The following is a 22,205-nucleotide window of genomic DNA, read 5'->3' on the forward strand; positions in this document are numbered from 1 at the left end:
CCATGTCATGTATCACTGTGGTCTTGTGCACTAATTCTTTGAAAAAAGAAAAAAACAACGACACAAGGGCAGTTTAATCAGTTTTAATAAATAAATATAAAAATAAATTAATCTCATTGAGACAGTCATAGTTTTAGTAAGGGTCAATGGGACTATAGACAAACCAAAATCCAACTGTTGTGAAGTGATTACAGATGTTTTGAAGGATGAAGACCCATGTCAAATGAGTAATAATAATAAGAAGAAGAAATAAAATGCTGATTACGAAAATATAGTGCACGTCTGGTTTTTGTATCGCTCTGCCATCCGATTGGTTCAGAAGGTTGTACTTAAAAAACATCGCAGGTCAGGATGGTTGTTCCTAGTTTAAACTTTGTATGGGAATGAAAATTCAATTTCACGTTACATAGATGTAATTTAACCCTCGATATCTCTCCCCAAAGCACCTTTTACATTATTACATCTATTCTTGTGCATTTGGTCAAGCTTATTCGTGGTCCAAGATATTGCAAAAAAAAAGAAGAAGAAAGTGGATTCGACATTTGCATTAACATTGACTACAGTATGACAAAAAATAAGTAATTAATTAATTCAGTGAAAGTTGTACTATGTATAGCACAGAAACTTACGAACATGTGAAGTGACTGAATAACTTTGACGTCCTTTAGAGTACCAAAGTAACAGTAACCACAGTCACACCTGCTATCTAAATGTTTATGTGATCGTGTTTAGGCTGTTTAGGAGGTAAAAACAACAGTAACCGCTAGCTTTACTCATGCCATTGCAACATACGAAGGCTGGATTTTCTCAATGTACATTTTAAGCTAGGCTCAGCTACGCAATTTAGCTTTATGGTAGCATACAGCTCTTCAAATGTATTTACAACTATGACACGAGAAACTATATGATCTTTGTCGATCATCAAACTAGTGTCATAAAAGTCTCTACGTTCATTGAATACGATCTAAAATGGAGGGATTGAATTGTTTGTATGGATACGGTGCAAGGGTCAAAATACAACATCATACCAATAGCATAACGTTCAAAAAATATATACACACTGTACATTATGGGTATTTCAAAGAGCTTATACCCATACAACATATGTTAAAAATGTACCCAAAGGCAAATGATTAAACAAAAATAGATGTTCAATGTTATGTAATTAATCTCCCTCACATATCTCCTTGTGTAAAAAAAGGAAACAAAAAAGATATGATGTCTTTGTCACCATCTTTCCAAAAAACTCTTGATAACTCTCTAATATTTGATAAAAGCTTCATAATATTTCCAAGAATTAGCAGTTTTAAAACAAACTCCAAAATACAGCTCCAGGAAGACCAGTCTTCTGTTTTTGTGTAACATTATGTCCATTTCACAAAAAGTCTCTAGCTATAATCTCTGTACGAGCCCTCTCTGTTTTTTTGAAAATATATCACAGATATACTTAGCATCTTTCCCTGGTCATTCCCCCAGCTCACAAAATGCTAATGTTATGCTAAGCTGTTCTCATTTAGCATGCTTTCATAACCATGCTCCCAAACTGTCACTGTTCACTGTATCAATGTGGCAAACTGTTCCGCTTCCTGTCCCACTGCCTGACAGCGAAGATGCAAGCTAACATGCTAGCACGAGAATTAGCAACTTCATCAATGCCTCGGCATGCAACTTCTTCAAAGTTCTGCGAGTAAAGAACGTTGCCTCACAGTCACCGGCAAAAACAACCCAAATGAATGACTAAAAACTTGTTAGGACTACTGTACTGACTAAGTGGCTAGTCCTTGAGCCTAAATGGCCTCTATTGTGATTGTTCACCGTATGTTCTTGTGTAGCCTTTTTCTGTGTCACTGTGAAGAATGGTCTTCAGTTACTCGTTTAGTGATATCAGTAAACTCTGTGGTACTCTTAATGTGGTTAAGATATTACAGTGCAAAATGACAAGTTATTGAATTAAAGCTTCTACGCTAGCAAGACATATGCTACTTCTAATAAAATTCTCTGAGATAGCACAGAATATAGTGAGCAGTGTCAGTAGATACAGGTGTTCATATACACAGCATTGCCAAAAGGTTAACTGTCTTACAGGAAAGCAGCAATGAATGCTGGGTAGGGAAAGAAAATAATAATATACAATTAGTAGATTGTGTGGGAAAGCACCTCTGAGGTTACAGTATGAGGTGAGAACACACTTATTCTTTTAGTGTCCAGTAAGTTGCAGATATTTGAGGGCTTCTCATGCCAGTTTGTTCTTTGATCTCGGGATCCAATCTCTACAAGACATGGCAGCAGTTGTACTGTGCAAATGGTAGAAGCTTCTCTTTAGAGGTGGGCTGGATGTTGAAGGACAAGGCTTTCTCACAGAGCGGGAACTGTAGCAGACGTTCTCGTAAGTTCACGTTCTTGACCTTGCTGGGATCGGCCCGAATAGCAGAGTCAGTACTTGTGTCCCTGGTTTCCTGGAGGCCTGTCTGAGGTTTAGGTTGTACCTCCTCAGTTTTCTCGACTTCAGCCGCAGTCTTACGCATCTCCACCCCATCGGGACCCAGGTCCACACAGTGGTTCCTTGGCAGGGACCTCGGGGAACCACAAGGTGTTGACACCACCCCAACCTCGAGCAGTCGAGATTTGGCTAGGGTATTATTGTTGTTTTCTATTGTGTCCTTCGAAGGTTCTCGCTGTCCCCAGCAGCACTGTACAACATCTAATGTGGGAGCTGGCGGAGGTCCGTCTATATTTGGATCTTGAATCTGTTCTCCCTCTTGCTCATCTAAAGACAAGCTAGGTTGGGTGAAAACTTCCTTGCCCCTTCCTCTACCTGGTTGTTCTGTGTGGTTGAACTCCACATGGGCTTCAGTCTTCGAGGGCATCTCTACCTGATGTTCTATGGTGCCAGAAGAGACGTTAGAGGCTAATTCTGAAGGCTTATCCTGCTCTTCTGTTAATTCCGATCCTTCATCAAGTTCCTCCTCCTCGGCCACAGTTTCACAGTTTCCCATCACCTTACTTGACGGCATCCCTGTTCTCCTCTGAGTCTCTGATTGCAAAGATATTCTAGAAGGTTTCAATGATAGATCTGTCAAAGGAAACAGATCCAGTTTACCAGGTGCCACCTCAAGCTTCACCTCATCTTTGTTCTGCTCCTTTTCATCATCCTCATCCTCTTCTTCCTCACAGATCTGCTGTAAGGCTCCAAGGCTCTTGACAGTAGGTTGGTCTGGAGGTGGAGGGCGCAAATTGAGGCTCAAGCATGGAGCTGTGCTGCAAAAGTCACTGAATGAGTTGTCATGACGGTTGGGTTTGGGAGCCAGCAGGTCCCCAGACTCGCTCACACCACGTCGGACATAGCCGGAAGACAGAGAGCCAAGAGGCGCTAAGGGACCCATAGGTGCTCCTCTTAGTGTATCAGTCCGGGGCACTTGGCTCACCAAGTCCAGTGGTTCCGACATGGGTCTCCTGTAGCGGGAGGAAATAACAGTACTCAGTATCAAGAACCTTTAGGTTCCAAGGGTTATGTGGTAAGATTAGATCCACCACATAAGAAGATAAAAGACTTTCAGAACCAAAATGATCCAAAATATGTTTAAGAATACTGGGACTTACTGTGTATGTCTTTGTTCAGGAGTGAGACTTGACTGCTCTTGCTTTTCTCGAAGGAGTCGCTCTCCCAGCAAGTAGTACGTGGCTGTGATGTGGTTATATTGGTCAGCCTCCAAAGCTCTATCACAAAAATGTATTTGTACGATTAACTTACATAACTGTATTCTACAACCAAAAGAAAATATCCAAGAAGAATAAAGAGATACCCACTCCTGGATGGCATCTCGGTCAGCGATGCTGCCACTGGTCATGGCCTGGAGTATGAACTCATGCTCTTCGGGTAACAAACTGCGGTGAGAGGTAAGCGGGGCGGCTGTGTATCCGGCAGGCGAAGGGTCAACACCTTGCAACCAAGGGTGGCCCTCTATCTCTGTGAGAGACGCCCGCTTAGCAGGATCCCTCTGCAGCATTCGTGAAATCAAACTGAAAGGAAAAAAATAAAATAAGAGGGAGAGAATGATGAGAGATTGTTATTCCTTTTTTTACCAAAGCAGAACGAGAACATCAGACATGACCTTCTGTGGGGGGAAAAAACGAAATAAGAAAAATCCCATCATCTCAAATAGGCTTGATTTTGTCACCCTTCATCACACTTGCCTCCATCTCACTTCATTTCAGTCTCTCTCTACTTGCAATTTTCATACTTTCCTTTTCTAGCAATCTTAATAAATATTCTCTGCCTGGCTGACAGACGATGATTGCACAGGCGCATCTTGCCATCAGAGGAGACGGAATGAAAAGGAAGTGCTTATCTTTCTGCTGATTAATATTCATGAGCACCTGCAGAGAGAATTGGTGCTTCAGAGAGGCGAACTGAAAGAATACGGTATTGGTTGGAACACTTGCGATCCAAGCTTGCTTGTGTATGTGTGAATGCACTGCATCCAGCTTGTTTATTCAGGGCATTTGAGTGTTTTATTTCACTGCGGTACTGGCACACGTTCCTGCATCTCACATAGCTGACCAGCAGGGGGAGATGTTTCCCCTTTCAAAGTGTTTTTTTTTTTATAGTGTTTATAATCCCACATGCTCCATTGCCCTTGAACATCAGTGGAGTCTCTTGATGTGTTTAACCTCAAGACCTTAAATAGCCGTGAGGAAGAAGGGTGGAAAAAAGCAAACTACAGATAAACAGCAAGATGAAAGTCTGCCTAAAGACACAAGTGTTCTCCTCTTCACATTAAAGGAGGCTTTTGATTGTGGTGGAGATCATGTGACCCAGTCACTATGTTTGGCTGTGCAGCCAAGCCCAGATGTCTAACACAAACTTGTACGCACACTCTTGCACAATTGCCTGATTCAGACCTAAACTCAAGCCTGAGAGCTGTTGCTTTGGGGATGTTCTGACTACAAATAGCCTGGAATAAACCCACTTAAAAATAACTCCAACAAAGGGCAGCCTTGTGTAAAGATCCGGTCACTTTAAAGCTGCGGTGAACACACTTAAAAGCAGGCTTGTGCACCTTTCAGAAGTGAATTGAGATTGGTTTGTGATTTAGAATTAAGTTCCTGAATGTGAAATATGGTGTCTAATAGGACGCAGAATTGTACATACAAATGAAATTAAAAGAAAGGTGTTTTTAATAATACATTTCATTTTGTTACAGAAATATATATATTTAAAGAAACATTAGAGTGGCACCTATAAAAATATATATTTACACATTTTAAATAAAAAAATGATAATTAAAAAACTATTATCATTATTATTAAGTTACAATTAGTCATAATTAGTCAAAATTAATCATGTAATTATGTATTGTTTTAAAGCATCCCTGTGGCTCGATCAAGCATATCTAATCCAACCGGAATATCTAGTTAAAGCCCTCGTGAGACAAAATGAGGGCGTTGTCTTGACCTGTTACTCTCAGTATCCATCAGCTGGCCCAAGGATGCAATTTCTGTGTGTCTGTCATAACATGCTCCTAAATCTAACCTCCAAGAACATTTGCGTCATTTAAAGACTGAGCCACAAACTGTGATTGGCTGGTCCAAGCAGGTGTAAACAGATAAAGTACAGAATGTTCATATGGGCTTTGGTCTACACATAGGTATGAAGTTTGGCGTGAAAGTGGTACAAACTGGAGTGCGAGGGAGTGGTGTCTGAGAGGCGTTTGAGAGGCTACATCCTGTCACTTCTCAGGGGGAAAACACAACGGAACACAACCCTGTGTTCCAGTGGCACAAAGGTGTCAATGACATCTTAAAACTCGTTATTTTAAATCAAACTTGTTTTAGTGGGCACGGGTCAGATCAGCATGGAAACTCTTATTGGAAAGGGTATTACCAGGGTCATGTTCTTGTTAATATTGTTTTTTCAGAAAGAGTGAACTCTTCAGCACCAGCTTAGAAAGAAAAGACTATTGATCTATGAAATCAACTGCCCCTGAATAATACAAGACTTGTTACATAATGGCCTACTACTATCATAATGGGTTTCATGTTTTTCAGGGAAATTCCCAAGATAACATTGTTCTAACTTCTTTTCGAAGAATACGTCTTAAATAAAAAATGTTCTAAGCCCATTTGGCAAATTGTTTTTTCTTGTTTTAAGCATAAATTTAGTACGCTTTGTACAAATACACAATAAGCTCCAGCCTTCTGGATTAAATCAGAGAAAGCTGTATACAATGTTAGTTCATGTGTGCAAGCTCAGATGACATACGTACTCTTTGCATTCTGGAGAGACGTGGTTGGGCACAGTGTAACGACAGTCCATGATCATGATGAGGGTCTCGCTGTCGTTGGCCTCCTGAAAGGGTGGTTGTCCACACACTAGCATATAGAGGATTACACCCAGTGACCAGATATCTGGAAGACAGACAATAACAGACTTAATCTTAAATCTATTTTCCACATTTATTGGTTTTAAATATCGCAATCTGGAAAATTCATATCAGAATTTTTAAAAATCAAACTGTTGTCAGAGTAAATATTTACATCTCTAGAGAGAAGCGTAACTGGATTTGTGCAGGAAAGAGGAAGAAACATGTCAAGGGCTTTATCCAACAAAGAAGTGCGCACATGCTCACACTATCAAAACCATCCAATACACACAAATAAACTAGCCTTAACCTCTCCAGCAATTCTAAATACTCTCACTGTACGTCCTCAGACAATACTGAACTAACTTAAGCTTTATGCCTATAGGCATGATTTTCTGACTAAAATGTCCCTGACATTGTTTTCCCATCCAACTCTGTGCAAACTAAGGATTCCAGGAAGTCTTACAGAACATCATGAACCAAGACCATGGTGAACGGGACATAAAAAAGATTGAAAAGTAATAGAGAGGGCGTGTAAGTCCCACAAGAGACGTGTTTGTTTTGGTGGCGTACTTTTCCACGGTGGACTTCCAAGAAAACAAGCTTCCTCTTTTACTTTTTCACTCGTGTGCGTGTGAACACAAAAAAAGTACAGATATGGGTGAAGGTTTACGCTCTGTAAGGAGATTATTTTAAAATAATAGGATCAGTTTAGATTCCCTCAGTCAGATCATTCATTTTATATTCCTAACATTTCATTTAACCTACGATTTCTAAAGGAAAGAGTACCGAGAATGTGCTCATTCATAGTTTTGGTCTAGTGCGCTGACCTGACTGGCAGTTAAATGCGGCTGCTGTATTCTTGGAGGTCCATTTTGGCGTATACAGAAATTCAGAAGTGGCTAGAGGACAAATGCAAACATTAAATCCACCGGATATTTCCACTGTGTTGTTGCAACATGGGATTGGAATTCTAAACTTGTTCTTGGATCAGTGTTATTTTAATATCACTGATATACTATTTTAGCTTTTGTTAATATTTTTTATTACATTTTATTTTTCAGTTAAAGTTTTAGTAATTTTGTTTTGTGTTTTTGTCTCTCTCTCTCTCTCTCTCTCTCTCTCTCTCTCTCTCTCTCTATATATATATATATAGACAAAAACACAAAACAAAACAATATATATATATAAACACAAAACAATATATATATTATGTCTTGTTATTGTATATATATATATATTAGTTTTAGTTCATCATTAATCATCATCATCATCATCAACAACATCATTAATACTACTACAACTACTACTACTAATAAATGATTCAAATTTAGGATTACTTTTTAGTTTTAATTTTACAAGGAGTAGGTCACCCAAAAATGCCTTTAAAAGGTAAATTTTTTTTAAAAAACCTGTGCCAACTTCTTAAACTTTCCCATTTAAACGCCAACTTCAAATCTGACATGCTGGTCTCAGTGTGGTGTGTGTGTTCCTGTTAAATCCTATGGGGACAAAATGTCCCCACAATGATGGAAATACCAGAAGTCTCTGGCCTTGTGGGGACATTTTTGGTCCCATGAGGAAAATAGCTTGTAAATCATACTCAATCAAGTGATGTTTTTTGACTATGTGAAAATGCAGAACGTTTTTTTTATGATGGGTAGGTTTAGAGTTAGGCCATAGAATATACAATTTGTACAGTATAAAATCATTATAATCATCAGTTTTAATCAACATAAAACACTGAAACCCAACATTTTTGTGTATAAGGATGAATTCTGTGTGAAAGAGCATGTACTGTGTGAACCAGAGCAGAGAATCAGCGTGACAGACAGTCCTGAGAGACAGCATTGTCCAAACAGTGTCTTTAACTGCTCTGACAATAACTCCTCTCTTCTGCTCTCTGTACTGCGTGTTCCTCCACAGATCCAGACAAACAGACACTAGTGCTACAAATCTCGCGCAGCCACACACGTGCATGCAGGATGTTATGTAACATATTTTATCTTTTAGCACACTCAAATGCTCTAAATATACATGTGGTTGGACATCAGATGAAATATGACACCAAAGGTTCAAACTCCATAATAAAATCATGTATCCTTGATCAAACAAGTGCATTAATGTTATAACTAAAACTTAGTTTATTTTAGTTAAAGTACTCAACTTGTTTCCTTAGATAAATGCTAAAGATAATTTATGATAATTATCACAAACATAGCCAACAGTATGCAATGATTTCTTAGAAACTTTGTAAGAAAACGTCTGCCTTAAGAAAGAGTGTGAATGTGTGGAGGTGAACAGACAACTTTTTTTTTTTTTTCAGCATCAAATGTCTCCATCATCAAAATGAACTCATTATGCTGATCTAGGGTCAGTGTGACTGGTTAGTTTATGTGTGAGTGCTGTGACTGCAGTTTACACAAAACAGTGTAACTAACAAGGAGCGGGTCTGTGTTGAGGTTACATAATGTGACAACAGACTTGAGGTCTTGTAAAGATTCTAGGTTTTTAAAGATTCTATATATTCTATATTCTATTATAGTTTGTAGAATAGTAGAATCTTTAGAATATATTAGAAACTTTGCACTGTTTTAAATCTTAGAATATTTATAATCTTAAGAACGTTTTTAGAATTTGTATAATTTGTTAGAACCTTAAGATTTTTTAAAGTACCAGAATATTTAGAATCCTTAGAATCTTTTTGAAATCTAAAAATGTCATAATGTTTGGAAACTCTGAATCTCTGCCTAATATCTGAAACTCTGAAAGTCTTTATTATCTTTGAATTTTCTAATAAAATGGATTGTCAAAATTTGTTCAAAATTCTTTTCTAGTTTCTAAAATTCTAGTTTTTTGATTAATTGTGAAATATTACTACAGTTGAAAATAACTCTTTCCTATTTTAATATATTTAGAAATGTACTTTATTCCTGTGATGGGAAAGCTGAATTTTCAGCATCATTACTCCAGTCTTCAGTGTCACATGATCCTTCAGAAATCATTCTAATATGCTGAGTTGCTGCTCAAGAAACATTTCTTATTATTTTCAATGTTGAAAACAGTTGTGCTGCTTAATATTTTTGTGGAAACCGTGATTTTTTTGCAGGATTTTTTGATGAATAGAAAGTTCAAAAGAACAGAATTTAATTCTTTCGCAAACATTATAAATGTCTTTACCGTGACTTTTGATCAGTTTAATGTGTCCTTGTTTGATATAAGTAGCAGTTTCTTTCAAAGGAAAAGAAAAATGCACACAAAGCAGTGTAAGATAGCCAGTTTGTGAAGGTGTGTGTGATATCTTAGAGAGTGTGAGTCAGTCTCTCCCAGCTTATCTGTCTCAGAACATCTCAGATCAGCAATGTCAACAACCTGAATCCTGATGACACTGAGCTGCTTCACACACGGTATACACGGTAAGCCAGATCATGAGGACATGTCCATGTGAGAACAATTTGGTCCCCACAAAACCTGTACTTATATGTTGTGTGTAGAATATAATAAAGTGGTAATTAGAGCTTAAGTGTGTGTGTGTGTGTCTGCATGTGAGCTGGCATTGAGTGACTGAACTCTTGTGAGTGGATTAGAGTCTAGCAGCTGATTACAGACTATGAATAAAACCTCTGACAGAGCTAATGGACATTCAGCCGTTCACACACAAAGGCGTGCAAAAAAAAGAAAATGTGCAAAAACCCTTCTCCAATCACGTTTAAATATCAGATTCTACACTTTCTCATCTCTCTCTCTTCTCCTACAGAGGTTAATGTCATCAGCTAAACAGGAAGATGCCAGCCTGTGCCCAGCCAACTTCAGGAGCTGAATAAACTACTAGGCAGCGGGCCACATGGTCAGCCGACAGGCACTGCCGTGTGTTTAGAGCTGCTAAAATAAACAGACTAGCAGATGTGATGTATCCCACTGCACAATAACGTAACGTAATTCAGGTACAATGCAAGTGCAAGCCAGGTGCTTTTAATTAAGTCTGTTTTTTGTGCTAGCAAAATGTAATTAGCCAGCATTTTATCTAAAAAAAAATAAAAAAATAAATGAAAATAAGCTAACTAACAATATAAATGTGCATTTTAATAAAGAAAATTAAATAAGCTTATCAAAAGGGAGGAGAAAACTATTTCAAGTGACTAGGGCTGCATGATTTGGGGGGGGGGGAAATCGAATTGAGATTTTTCTGCAAAAACTTTTTTTTTTAGTTCCCGGTTTGCTGTGCTTGTTTGTAGGGCTGCACAATTTGGCTAAAAATTTATGATCATTATGAGCCCCGCACATGACATGAGGGAAAAAAAAATAGTAGGCTAAATTGTTCGCACGATTTACTATTTTGTCCCCTTGATTTATAAATCGTGTGGACGATTTACTATTTTGTTGCCTTGATTTGCTATATCATGCGCACGATTTAGCAAATCGAGGGAACGAAATAGTAAATCGTGCACACGATTAAATCTTTTTTGCAAGTCATGTGCAGGGTCCAGTGGATCATTTATCAATATGACTAGAAATTATTATTATTTTCAGCCTTTGTGATTTGCAAGTCGCACTAAACCATCTCATGATTTTGGTTTTATTCCTTTTGAAGCCCTACAACATGCATCCAATTTTACAGTATTTTATGCAAATGTACCTGTGAGCTGGTAGAAGCTAACCAAATTAGCCAGACGCTACCATGGACGGGTTGTGTGACATGCCCTCATCTTCAAAAACCATAAATCATAGAGAATCAGGAACCACTGAGGGTCAGATGAACCTGTGTAACCTGAACAACTAAATGTATTCAGGCAAATATGCTAACTGCTAAGCTACAGCTATAGCAAAGCAGCTCCATTGCTTTTATGTCCATGTTTACTCTTCATTCTGACTGATAAAGTAAGTTAAACATCAGTAACACATGACTACTCAGTCCTTATCTGTTCTAGTTCTATCGCTTAGAGAAAGATGAGACAAGCCCTCAGGTTCACACGCCTCTAGCGTCCTAGCATGTATGTGTGTGAGTATTGCCTCCTCTGCACACTTTGTTGGGTCTCGGCGGAGGCTGACCCACTTTGTGCAGATCTAATCCTGGCACAGGCAGCCTCTGTGAGAATTACTGTCCCACAGTCACATGGCGCTCTGGCAGAAAAAAAAACATATAAATATGATATTAATAATGTTAGAGCAGAGGGGCGGAAGGGCACACATGGCAGCTCAGCACACATCTGTGCTCTAGAAAGCCCTAGTGAACTGGAACGAGAGAAAGACAGTGAGAGAGAGACAGACAGGTTCAGTGTCTAAGCAATGTTAAGCTCAAGTGTCCTCTGAAGACTGTCTCTCTCTCTCTCTCTGTCTTCGTCGTACATTGTGTCGAGCTTTGTGACTCACATTTTGTTCCATCTTTCATCATAAGGCTTGAGTTTTTAAGACAGTGTGTCAAGTTAAAAATAGTTCAACTTGCAAAACACGTCTCCATATCCCTACATTCTGTTCTATTCCACTGCACTCCATCCAACTATTTTTGAACACAAGAACATGAGCTGTGTGAACGCACACTAGGAAATGCATCAGATCAGGGTCAGGGGAACCCAAAACCAGTCTAAATATTCACAGTTTCCCTAAGATCAAACAGACGACTGATCATCAGGCAAACTAACTAGTAGTTTTGAAACTGTGTAGTTTTGCATGTATAACTAGAATCTAAGAATATAGCCTAACCTTTAGAATGTTTAGAATCTGTGAATCTATCAAACTATGAATTTGAATCTATAAAGCTTTAAAATAATAATAAATAAAAAAACTAAATATTTTCATCTTTGGAATCCTAAAATTTGAAATCTTAAAACTATGAATCCCTAGAATCATTGAATCCATGAAGCTTTAGAATCTCTTTGATTTACATTTGATTATTTGAAACGATTCATCTTTGTAATTTTTGTAATTTATTAATCTTCAAACCTTTAGAATCTTAACTCTTTACCCCCCCCCCACCAGCGTTTAAAAAAAAGAAAAAAGGATCAGATCAGAATTCAGAACGTCTGGATCATATTCATAAAGAATGATCAAAACGTAAATGGAGTAGATTGAGTCCATCAACACCCCCAAAGCTTGCTCGGTCCTGCGTTTTAATGTTGATGATCGCATTATTTTATACATCTTCTTACATGCTATCGCTTGTTTCTGCTTCTTTTTGCCTGTGTTTTGATCCAGAGATTCAGTACTCTTTCAGAAGATGCGTAATAGCGCCCCTTACCGTATAACAGTGAAAACATGGAAAGCCGGAAAATTTAGTCAATGGCAGGGAAGCATTGTCTCATAAATAACGGAAAATTCCTGGAATATTACAATGAATGATTCTAAGATTCTAAAGATTTTTTTTAGATTCTACAGATTCTTGAAAGAGCCTTAGAGCCTTCAGAATCATTAGAATCTCAGAGCAGGGGAATGGAATGGTACTGTACATCTGTGCTCTAGAAAGCTCTACTTAACTGAAACAAGACAGTAACAAGAAAGAGACAGAGACAGAATGATTCGTTGTCATTCCAGTTACTCTTCATCCTCTTGTCTGAGTCAATGTTAAGCTCAAGTGTCCTGCTTGACCCAGTCTCTCTCTCCACACTCGTCTCTCTCTCTCTCTCTCTCTCTTTAAATCTGCTTTCTTTTCTTTTCATTTCTCCTCGACTCTTTTTGTCATACAGTACATTGAATCTCCAGAACTTAATAAGGTGACTGGGTCTGAACAATATAATGGAAGAGTTCGCGAGTTCACAGTCAGCCACATTCATCCTCAAAACAATTTTCCAAGACAAGACACAACATTACAGCAAATATGAGAAAGTTCCAGACCAAAGCACTGCCTGACACAACAAAAAAATGTACCGTAGGCAGCAGAAACATTTTATACATCTCTATCGTTGAACAATATGGGTTTCTTTAATGGATATTGCTAATGTAAAAATGAAACAATGTTTGTTACCAATTTCACTATCGTTAAGTTTCAGGATATTCAATGTGAATTTGGCTCTCATGCAGATTTGTTGCAGGGATTCTGAATGCAGTCAATTGAGTCATGTGTAGGTCTGACCTGACTCAAATCTCCCTGCTTGAACCCTGCCAGGGCACAGATGTGCTGTTCATTCAGTAGATTTCCGGTCGGCAAACGACAGCGATTAAACCCAGAAGTGGCACGTGAGGAGAAGAGAGGGGAAAATCAACTGCGAGAAGAGAGCGAGGCGACCCGGCGTTCTTGCAACACAAACAATGAGTTTAACGCACAAGCTCACGAACCACTACAATTTAATCCCTTGCCGGATTAGTTTGACTGCGCTGCATGTAAATGAAAAGTCTGAGTCCAACAGGACAAAATTTAGCATCTGCTGAGATCTAATTGACTGACTAAATATAACAACACACTTGGAAACAGATAGAAGAAGGGAAACTGTGATAGAAGAATTTGTAGGAGGTGCAATGTCCAAAAAAAAAAAAAGTTTCATCACTTACCCACTGCAGGAGCATCATACTCTTCGCCTAGCAGTATTTCTGGGGCGGAATATGCTAGTGAACCACAGCTGGTCATCAACATTGTCCCAGGCTTAAAGTGGTTACTGAAGCCAAAATCTGTTAGCTTCACCGTCCCTTGCTGCCTGAAGAACACCACATTCTCCGGCTTCAGATCTCTGTGGACAACATGCAGACGATGGCAGTAGGCTATCGCTCGTACAATCTGCGCAAAGTGCACTTTCGCCGTGACTTCGGCCACCCCGCCTTCGTGACGCAAGATGTAATCGTACATGTCACCTCCGTCGCCCAGCTCTAGGATGAGGTAGAGCTTGGTCTGTGTATCGATGACCTCATACAGTCGCACTACATTGGGGTGCTGGACGAGTTTCATGCAACGGACTTCTTGTAGCAAGTGGCCAGTTGCTAAATCGTCAAGCTTGGTCTTGTCAATGACTTTGACTGCTACTAGTTGGCCCGTGAATACGTGACGGGCTAGTTTGACCACGGCGAAATGACCTTTGCCCAGTGTGCGGTCTAGATCGTATAGGCCGGCTATCTTGCCCTCGTAACCGCTTTTGGTGGCAGACATTTTGGATCAAGCAGTGGAGGTACAGTTGCAGGGCTGGGCTCGTTTACGTAAGGGAGCTGAAGGAAACTGGGACTCTACTGAGACATCACCTGTGGAAACACAAAAGAGAGAAAATGACAGTGAGGAAATGACACAAAAACAGCGGACCCCCTGCACATAATTGTTATAATGAATTTTATCTCATATAATGGGAGAATGTATCTAATCAGTGATGCTTGCTTAGGAAAAAACCTAACCTTTACCCACCAAACAACCCCGAAAGGCCAAGCAATTGCAGAGCAACACGCCAGCAACCACTCAGATCACCCAAGCAACTGAAAGGCAACACCCTGGCAACCATCCACAACATTCAAGCAACTGCATAGCAATTCCCTGGCAACCATCCACAGCACTCTAGCAACATACCAGCAACCACATACCACATACCAAACAATCACTCAACATAAAGTATGTCAGTAACCACACAGCAACATACTAGAAACCGCCCAATGAGCTGTAGCAACTGCATAGCAACATGCCATAAACCAGATCATGCTAGCAAGAGCAATGGCCTAAGAACCATCCATAACTTTAGCAACCTAATAGCAAAACCCTAGCAGCAACAAAGCAACGTCCTGACAGCCACTCAAAATACCTTAGTAACAGCCTAGCAACCAGAGCAGTGTTAGTAATCATACAGCAACTCCCTAGAAACCATCTACAATATCCTATCAACCACGTAGCAACATGTCATCAACCAATCACAAATCATTGGCAACAGCTGAGCGACACCCTTGCAGCCATTCATAATTTGAGCCATCGCATAGTAACACCCTGGCAACCCCATAGCATCATGCCAAGAGCCAATCATAACACCCTTCAAACCAATATCCTAGCAAGTAGCAAACAATCAGAACACCTTAGCTACAGCATAGCAACAGCCTGGCAACCACCCATAACATCCTAGCAACCACATAGCAATGTGCCAACAGCCATTTAGAACAATCTAGCAGCTGCACAGAACTTTAAAAGGTTCTTCTGTGGCATCAGACTGGAAAACCCTTTTAGGAATCTTTAAGTGCAGGGATGTAGTGCTCTTTGTGTTGAAATAGACAGTGCTGCAAATAGAGGCAAACTCCACTTGACTTTCACATTCACAGAGGAAGATGAGTGTGTGGAGAGAGCTCAGGGTAAGCCGTCTAACAGGTATACTGTATACACTATACAGGTACAGCATACTGTATGCTCAAGAGAAGAGAAATACTGTTGGTATTTGCCTGCATGAATGCCAGACACTGATCTTAAAACATTTCGAAGAAAAATATAATTGACTAATTAACCAATTGTCTCATAAGCAAACAATTATTATTATATATTATTATACCCAGACAGAGCCTACTTTGTAGTACAGCAGTTACTTAGCAACAGTAGTTACTATTACGAAGAACTCAAACAAATCCACCCAGTTACTTAACAGAGAACTCCTCTATTATCAAACTGATAGGGAGTGACAATAATGACATGTTCAAGCACGAATATGGCGGTCTATTACAAATTCAGCCATACCTAGAGGTAACATCATAATGCATGCTAAAACAAAACCCATTCAATAGTGCAATTCTATAGGAAGTGATATTGATTGTGACATCCCCATGGTATTAGACACATCTTTTGTAAAATTATTGTATCACGCAGTTGCAAGACATGTGATTAAGAAAATGTATTTCAAACATTAGGTGCGCATGAAAACTTAAGGGAGATTAGTTAAGACTCAAGCTAAACCAAAACAAACAAAAAACAAAACAAATAAAAAAAAAACAAAAAAAAACAACGTCGCTAAAAGACACATAAAACAAAACAAAAACAACCATCCCAAAAAAGACATAAAATCAAACAAAAACAAAAACAACAATCCCAAAAAGAAATAAAACAAAACTAAAACAAAACAACTGTCTCAAAAATACACACACAACAAATACCAAAACAAAACAAACAACTGCCCCAAAAAGACACACAGCACCTCAAACAAATAAAAATAAAATAAACAAAACAAAACCAAAACACACACAAAAAAACAACCCCTAAAAAGACACACAACAGCATTAAAATAAAATAAAATACAATTCTGACATTAATCTCACATAGAAATAATTGAGGGAACCCAGATAAATATGCTCTGATTGAGGGGATACAAAGAGATAAGTGGAAAAAGAGGGGAGTGCGAGGATAGAAGTGTTTTGGGACTTGGCGTCAGAGGAGTCAGATGACAGGGGTGTAGCACAAATGGTGTAGATCAATACCTGTAATGCGATATCATTATTAGAGTGCGTGTGTGTGTGTGGTTTGATGAAAGGAGCTTAATATTTAATGACCAATGATAGAGGTTGAAAACAACACTAATGCCATGATGCCCAAGACTTAGTGTTAACTAATAAAAACTACAAATACACATAAAATCACTAAAACTTAAATCTAATTCTAACACATGAAAATGTTATTATTCAGTAATGATATATTCATATGTCATCTATGCAAATATTTACACTCCTCATACACATTGTATTCGGGTATCTGAATGATATGTGAGAAAAAAGGGATGTTCAATGTATACATGCAAAAGAGCAGTGTGAACATTCTCCATAAAATGATATTTTGCATTCCCCAAATGAAAAGTGAGCTATTCCTTTAACAGAAGAGAATCAGATCTGTTTTAGTGTTTGCAAGATCATTATTTTCATTCAGAACTTCCTGCTTCTTACACCTCGGAGAGCAAAACTTTGATGTTTTGTTGCCTTTTGTGAGATGTATTTATTTAAAGACCGAAAGAGAAACAGAGCAAGATGACAAATGAAAGTGCAAAAACAGAGCACAAGGATGTAACAAAGGCTGGGTGGCCTCTATATTGAGGAAGGATAGGGCTGTCCACCCTTTCCATGTTCCGAATCAGCTATATAAGCATGGCAGTATTTCCTACAGGGAGCACAAATGGTGCTTCCTCCTGATAGCGCTCAGGCAGACACCCAGCATCCGCAATTTGGGATGACTCTCACAGTTACACAAGACTCACACATGCTAACACACGCAGGCATGGCATTTCCTCGACTTCCTGCAAACGAGGAACTCACGTCAAGGAGACGGGAAGCAGGCTCAGCAAGCTCAGCGTTTCTGCGAGAAAATGTCCGCTGCCTGAACGAGAGATGCTGGGGTCTTTTGTCACCTGCTGCGTGAGAGTCAGAAGGAAAACAGACCCCGACTCATTTGTACGCCGATACGGAACACACAAACCCGTACGCGGGGCTGTCAGGAGGCACCAGGGGAGAGGTGTGAAAGGATGAGTCATCCCGCTCTCTCTTTTGAAGGGCTGATGGACGAGCGGAGTGAAGAGATGTGAAAGAGATGCAGAGTTGGGGAGAATATAATGGGGTTTTCCTTTAGATATGATCTCATCGCCCCATGTTCCCATCATGCAATATTCATGGTGATGAGGTCAGCGTGGTGCAATGGGAGCTTGCGTGCCTGCTGTGCGAAGTGCATTAACGTGTACACTCAAACACACACAGTAAAACATTTAAACCACTGGTCTATCGGTAAAATTCATATGCTAGAACCAAAATGCAAACTGTTGGTCTCATTCACTAAGTATGCGTACACACAAATTTGTGAGTGAAATCAGCATACAAACATCAATAACTTTAATACTAAAAATTACGGGAAAAAATTAAACCACGTACGTAAAAAAAAAAAAAAAAAAGACATGTAACCACATACTCTTGGTGGCCTTAGAATCATGTTAAGATAAATTGTTTGATATGTAGATATTTAGAGATCTTTCAAGAGCGTCAAATGTTTGCTGGGACGAAATGCTGTTAAGGATAAGGAAAGGTGGACAGGTTGTGTGAAAAGCCCTTATATGAAGATGGTTTTGGCGTGTTTTATGCAAACTATTAACCTTGTGCACACTGTGGGTCATTTAGAATACTCCAAATTCATTAACAATAGAATGAGGTTAAGAATAAATTCATGCGCATATGTGCTGTGAATTATGCAGAATTCTTTTTCGAAAGAAGTTCTCCTGTGCGTACAAATATGAAATAATCTATGCCAATATTCGTGAATGTACACCCAGGGTTCCAAAACCTAGTAATTGTGGAATCCACATGTACCAGATGTGGCCCGGATCTGGGCCGACACTATGTTGCTGTCTGGGTGCCTAGTGCCTACTGAGGGAAAATTTGAAGTTTACACTCCAAGTCTGTCTGCCTTCTAAACAGAATTTAGTCCAAATTCATAGGCAGCGTCGAATCAGGAGGCATGCAATCCCAGAATGCATTGCAATGAGTTCCAAGATGGCGAGCAAAACGAGAATCGTTAACTATAAATATACTTAATTTACCTTCACACAGAATGCCTTTTTGCATTCCACTCCACTACTTTTATCATTGTTTTTCTATGTAAACATGCGCTGTACGAATTTATTTGACCATTGCGCATACATGTTTTACAGGGATAGTTCACTCAAAAAATAAAATTCTGTCATTGTTTACTCGCTCTCAAATACTACAGAAAAAACCCCAATGTAATTTACATGAAAAAGTTAGTTCAGGCAAGAAGTAAATTCTATATTGGTACTCAATTCAAGCGTGTAGAAATGAAAGCGTAAATATCAATGTTATAAAATTAAATAATTTATGACTTGGAAAATAAAAATAATTTTGGATGAACTATCCCTTTATTATATTATATTTCGATATATTATTTTTATATATTATAATATAATATTATATTATATTTATATTATTTTATTTATAATAATATATTTCTTTTATATTATATTATATAGAATTATATTTCCACTGACTTATAATTATTTATATAATATAATTATTATATAATTATGAAAACTATTTATAAAAAATGTACCCAGTATTTGTGTGCAGAGTTGATATGCTTAAAATATCACAAGTTTAGTTCTGCAACATGCTAATGGAAAACTCAATTGAAATCAATTGCTTTCCATACTACCTATGTAGAACATAAAAAATTCATCACTTATGAGGTTGCATGACTAATAGGATGCTATCTTAGAAGGTACTAGCTGCCTATGTAGACAGTAGGCAGAGAGGTAGCTTTTTATTACTTGTCTCTTTCTTTCCACTTGGCTTTAAATTTGACATTTAAATTGCCTCCTATGTATATTTCCAGTGACAAGAAGTTAGTCTGTCAACATTGAGTGCAAATCTGCTGTGCGACATGACACGATCAGTCAGTCTGAGGAAATTTGGTTTCTACAATGTAGGCGAAACTTGATCTAGGTGACCTGCACTCCCCTCTTGTCCCGATTCCCTCAGGTCAGCCTTGTGATGGAGCTGATGTGTCTTAGGACACTACTGTGATAACACTTGACACACACATGCACACTTCTTCTTTTAAATCTGAGGCACAAAAGAATCACTGTGAAACCCACAAACTTGGTAGTTTGCCAACACACAGGCTAGCACATATGCTCACACACATGTACATGTGCACAAACAAACACTGCTGAGTCTAGGACTATGGCTGCAAGCTATACACTCACACTCAAGTATCTGCAATGATGCAGAACATACAAGACCATAAATATATATATATATTTACATACATATACATATATAAGAAAGACATCAGTCTAATGACTTTATCCAGCATCCTTTGCATCGCATTGCTAAGAATCTCACTAAGTATTCAGTTGATTTGCCACAAAACCTGTCAGTTCAACAATAATAACTGCTCCTAAATGCATCTCTCTAGTTTATCAGTTTGCATTGTCACAGGATTCCTGCACTTATGGAACAGTGCATTTAGACTTTGCACCAACACAGAGCAATATGTTGTTCATTAAATATAAAGCAATGTGACCCTCAATTTCTCTGTCCTTCTTTCTGTCTCTTTGCCTTGTTTTCTTTCTCTTACCTGTGTGTGTCCTTCTGTTAGATGCCCCTGAATGTCTCCAGGCCAAGGATAACAAAGAGCGGACTGGAGGATATGACTACCATACTGAGTGTGTGTGTGTGAGTGTGTGAAGGAGAGAGAGAGAGAGAACCGAAATGCAGGCCAGCACAATGCCTCCGAGTCCGACCCAGTGTTTGTCCGCAAACCACATCTCTAAGTCACCTTTAATAATTTAGTCTTTATAATAGCAACTAGCTAATAACCTGTCAACTACATAAAATGACACGAATAAAACAACAGTACATCAGATAATTAAAATCATCATTATTAACTATAACACAAACAATAACATCAAACTATTACACTCTGACAGGCTCTCAATGATCCCAAATGAAACTCAATGGAATTAAACCCTACATATATATCCCATAGGCCTGTATCAATCCTCACGGGCGATTTCAGCATTCAATTCAACAAATAGTTAAATACACAAAACGCATTTGTTTTCTATAATAACTTACCATATAAAGTGGTAGGCAGCGTTTCATGCGTCTAAACGAGCATCCGTTGGAAATACTCTCAGCTTCCCCTTGTGTATATTTCTGGAGGCTAAACAAAATATTCGCTTCCCAATATCTTCACACGTCTGCTCGCTGTTGTTTTTATCAATAAATGATGCCCACTGTCCGACCAGGACGAGGCATGTAGTGGTGCGCGCGTCGCTCCGCAGTGCTCGCGCTCACTTCTGCTCTAGCGCTCGAGCGCTCTCCCTCCTCTGACGTCAATGCATTCCAGCTTACCCGGACTTGAGTGAGTGAGGGCGAGTGAGTTGACTAGGCAGGGCCATATGAAAATGTTTCTTAAGTCTCAAGAAGACTATTATGCAACTGGCTATAATTAGGAGAAGGGATTGAATGGAACAACATCACTCGGACTGACATCCCGCTCATTTATGTGCGATTTTGGTCACTTTAATGTCACAGTATATGCAAATAAGATGACTCACTTGTGCAATCTGAACATTCTTGCAAGGTATGTAATGAGCATATAGGAGACAGGCATATGACGAGCAATTTAAGAATTGAAAATAGTTTCTGTTAGACTTGCAATAGAAAAAACGTGCTGCTGCAAGTTTGCTTTTAAAAAGTAAAATGTTTCTATACCAACACTTGCTATTAAAATCTGCTTGTTACTTACTGATAGGAACACATGCTACAATGGAAGGCTGCACAATGACTTGGAACTGGCCTCTCCACATCTGGGGTTAATAATAACATAGACACTGATACACAATGTGATCCACACACATATTAGTATAGCAATTAAACAACATAAATGAATAGGCTAGATTATTACTAAATTAAGAAGAATTACTTTAACTACACTATACACTATAAAAAGTTTTGGGATCAATAAGTAATCTCAGTATTGTTTTAAAAGAAATGAATAGTTTTACTCAGCAAGGATGCATTACATTGATCAAAAGACATTTATAATGTTACTTCTATTTCAAATAAATGCTGTTCATTTGAACTCTCTTTTCATTAATGAATTCTGAAAAAAAATTCTTGGTGTTTTGTTTCTTGAGGTTTTGCTTCTTGGGGTTTTGTTTCTTGAGCAGCAAATCAGAATGATTTCTGATGGATCATGTGACTGAAGACTGGAGTAATGATCCTGAAAATTCAGCTTTGCATCACAGGAATAAATTACATTGTAAAATATAAGTAAAACAGAAAACGGTTATTTCAAATTGTAATAATATTTCCCAATATTACATAAGCTTTACTGTATTTCTATGCTTATATTATGATCAAATAAATGCAGCCTTGGTGAGCATAAAAACGTCTTTCAAAAACATTTTAAAA

The 22,205-nt window shown here is 38.5% G+C and overlaps 1 protein-coding gene across 1 annotated transcript; it reads right to left on the minus strand.

The window, feature by feature from the left end:
- Positions 1-67: 67 nt before the first annotated feature.
- snrkb (SNF related kinase b) lies at positions 68-21,111 on the minus strand. The gene is made up of 6 exons (XM_079859312.1): positions 20,862-21,111; positions 13,845-14,522; positions 6,267-6,408; positions 3,808-4,020; positions 3,601-3,717; positions 68-3,453 (listed from the first exon to the last, which is right to left on the minus strand). Exons 2-6 carry the CDS (start codon positions 14,431-14,433, stop codon positions 2,271-2,273), a joined length of 2,244 nt encoding a protein of 747 aa, XP_079715438.1. The 5' UTR covers positions 14,434-14,522; positions 20,862-21,111; the 3' UTR covers positions 68-2,270.
- Between the last annotated feature and the right edge of the window lie 1,094 nt (positions 21,112-22,205).

The sequence above is a fragment of the Squalius cephalus genome (assembly GCF_949319135.1).
Source record: "Squalius cephalus genome assembly, chromosome: 23".
In the NCBI taxonomy this organism is placed as follows: Eukaryota; Metazoa; Chordata; class Actinopteri; order Cypriniformes; family Leuciscidae; genus Squalius; species Squalius cephalus.

Coding starts and splice junctions, on each gene's coding strand:
- snrkb (XM_079859312.1), bottom strand. CDS start 14,433: ATGTCTGCCACCAAAAGCGGTTACGAGGGCAAGATAGCCGGCCTATAC. Junction 3,718..3,807: donor GACCGAGATGCCATCCAGGA/GTGGGTATCTCT, acceptor TTTTTGTGATAG/AGCTTTGGAGGCTGACCAAT. Junction 3,454..3,600: donor CCTGAACAAAGACATACACA/GTAAGTCCCAGT, acceptor CTCCCGCTACAG/GAGACCCATGTCGGAACCAC.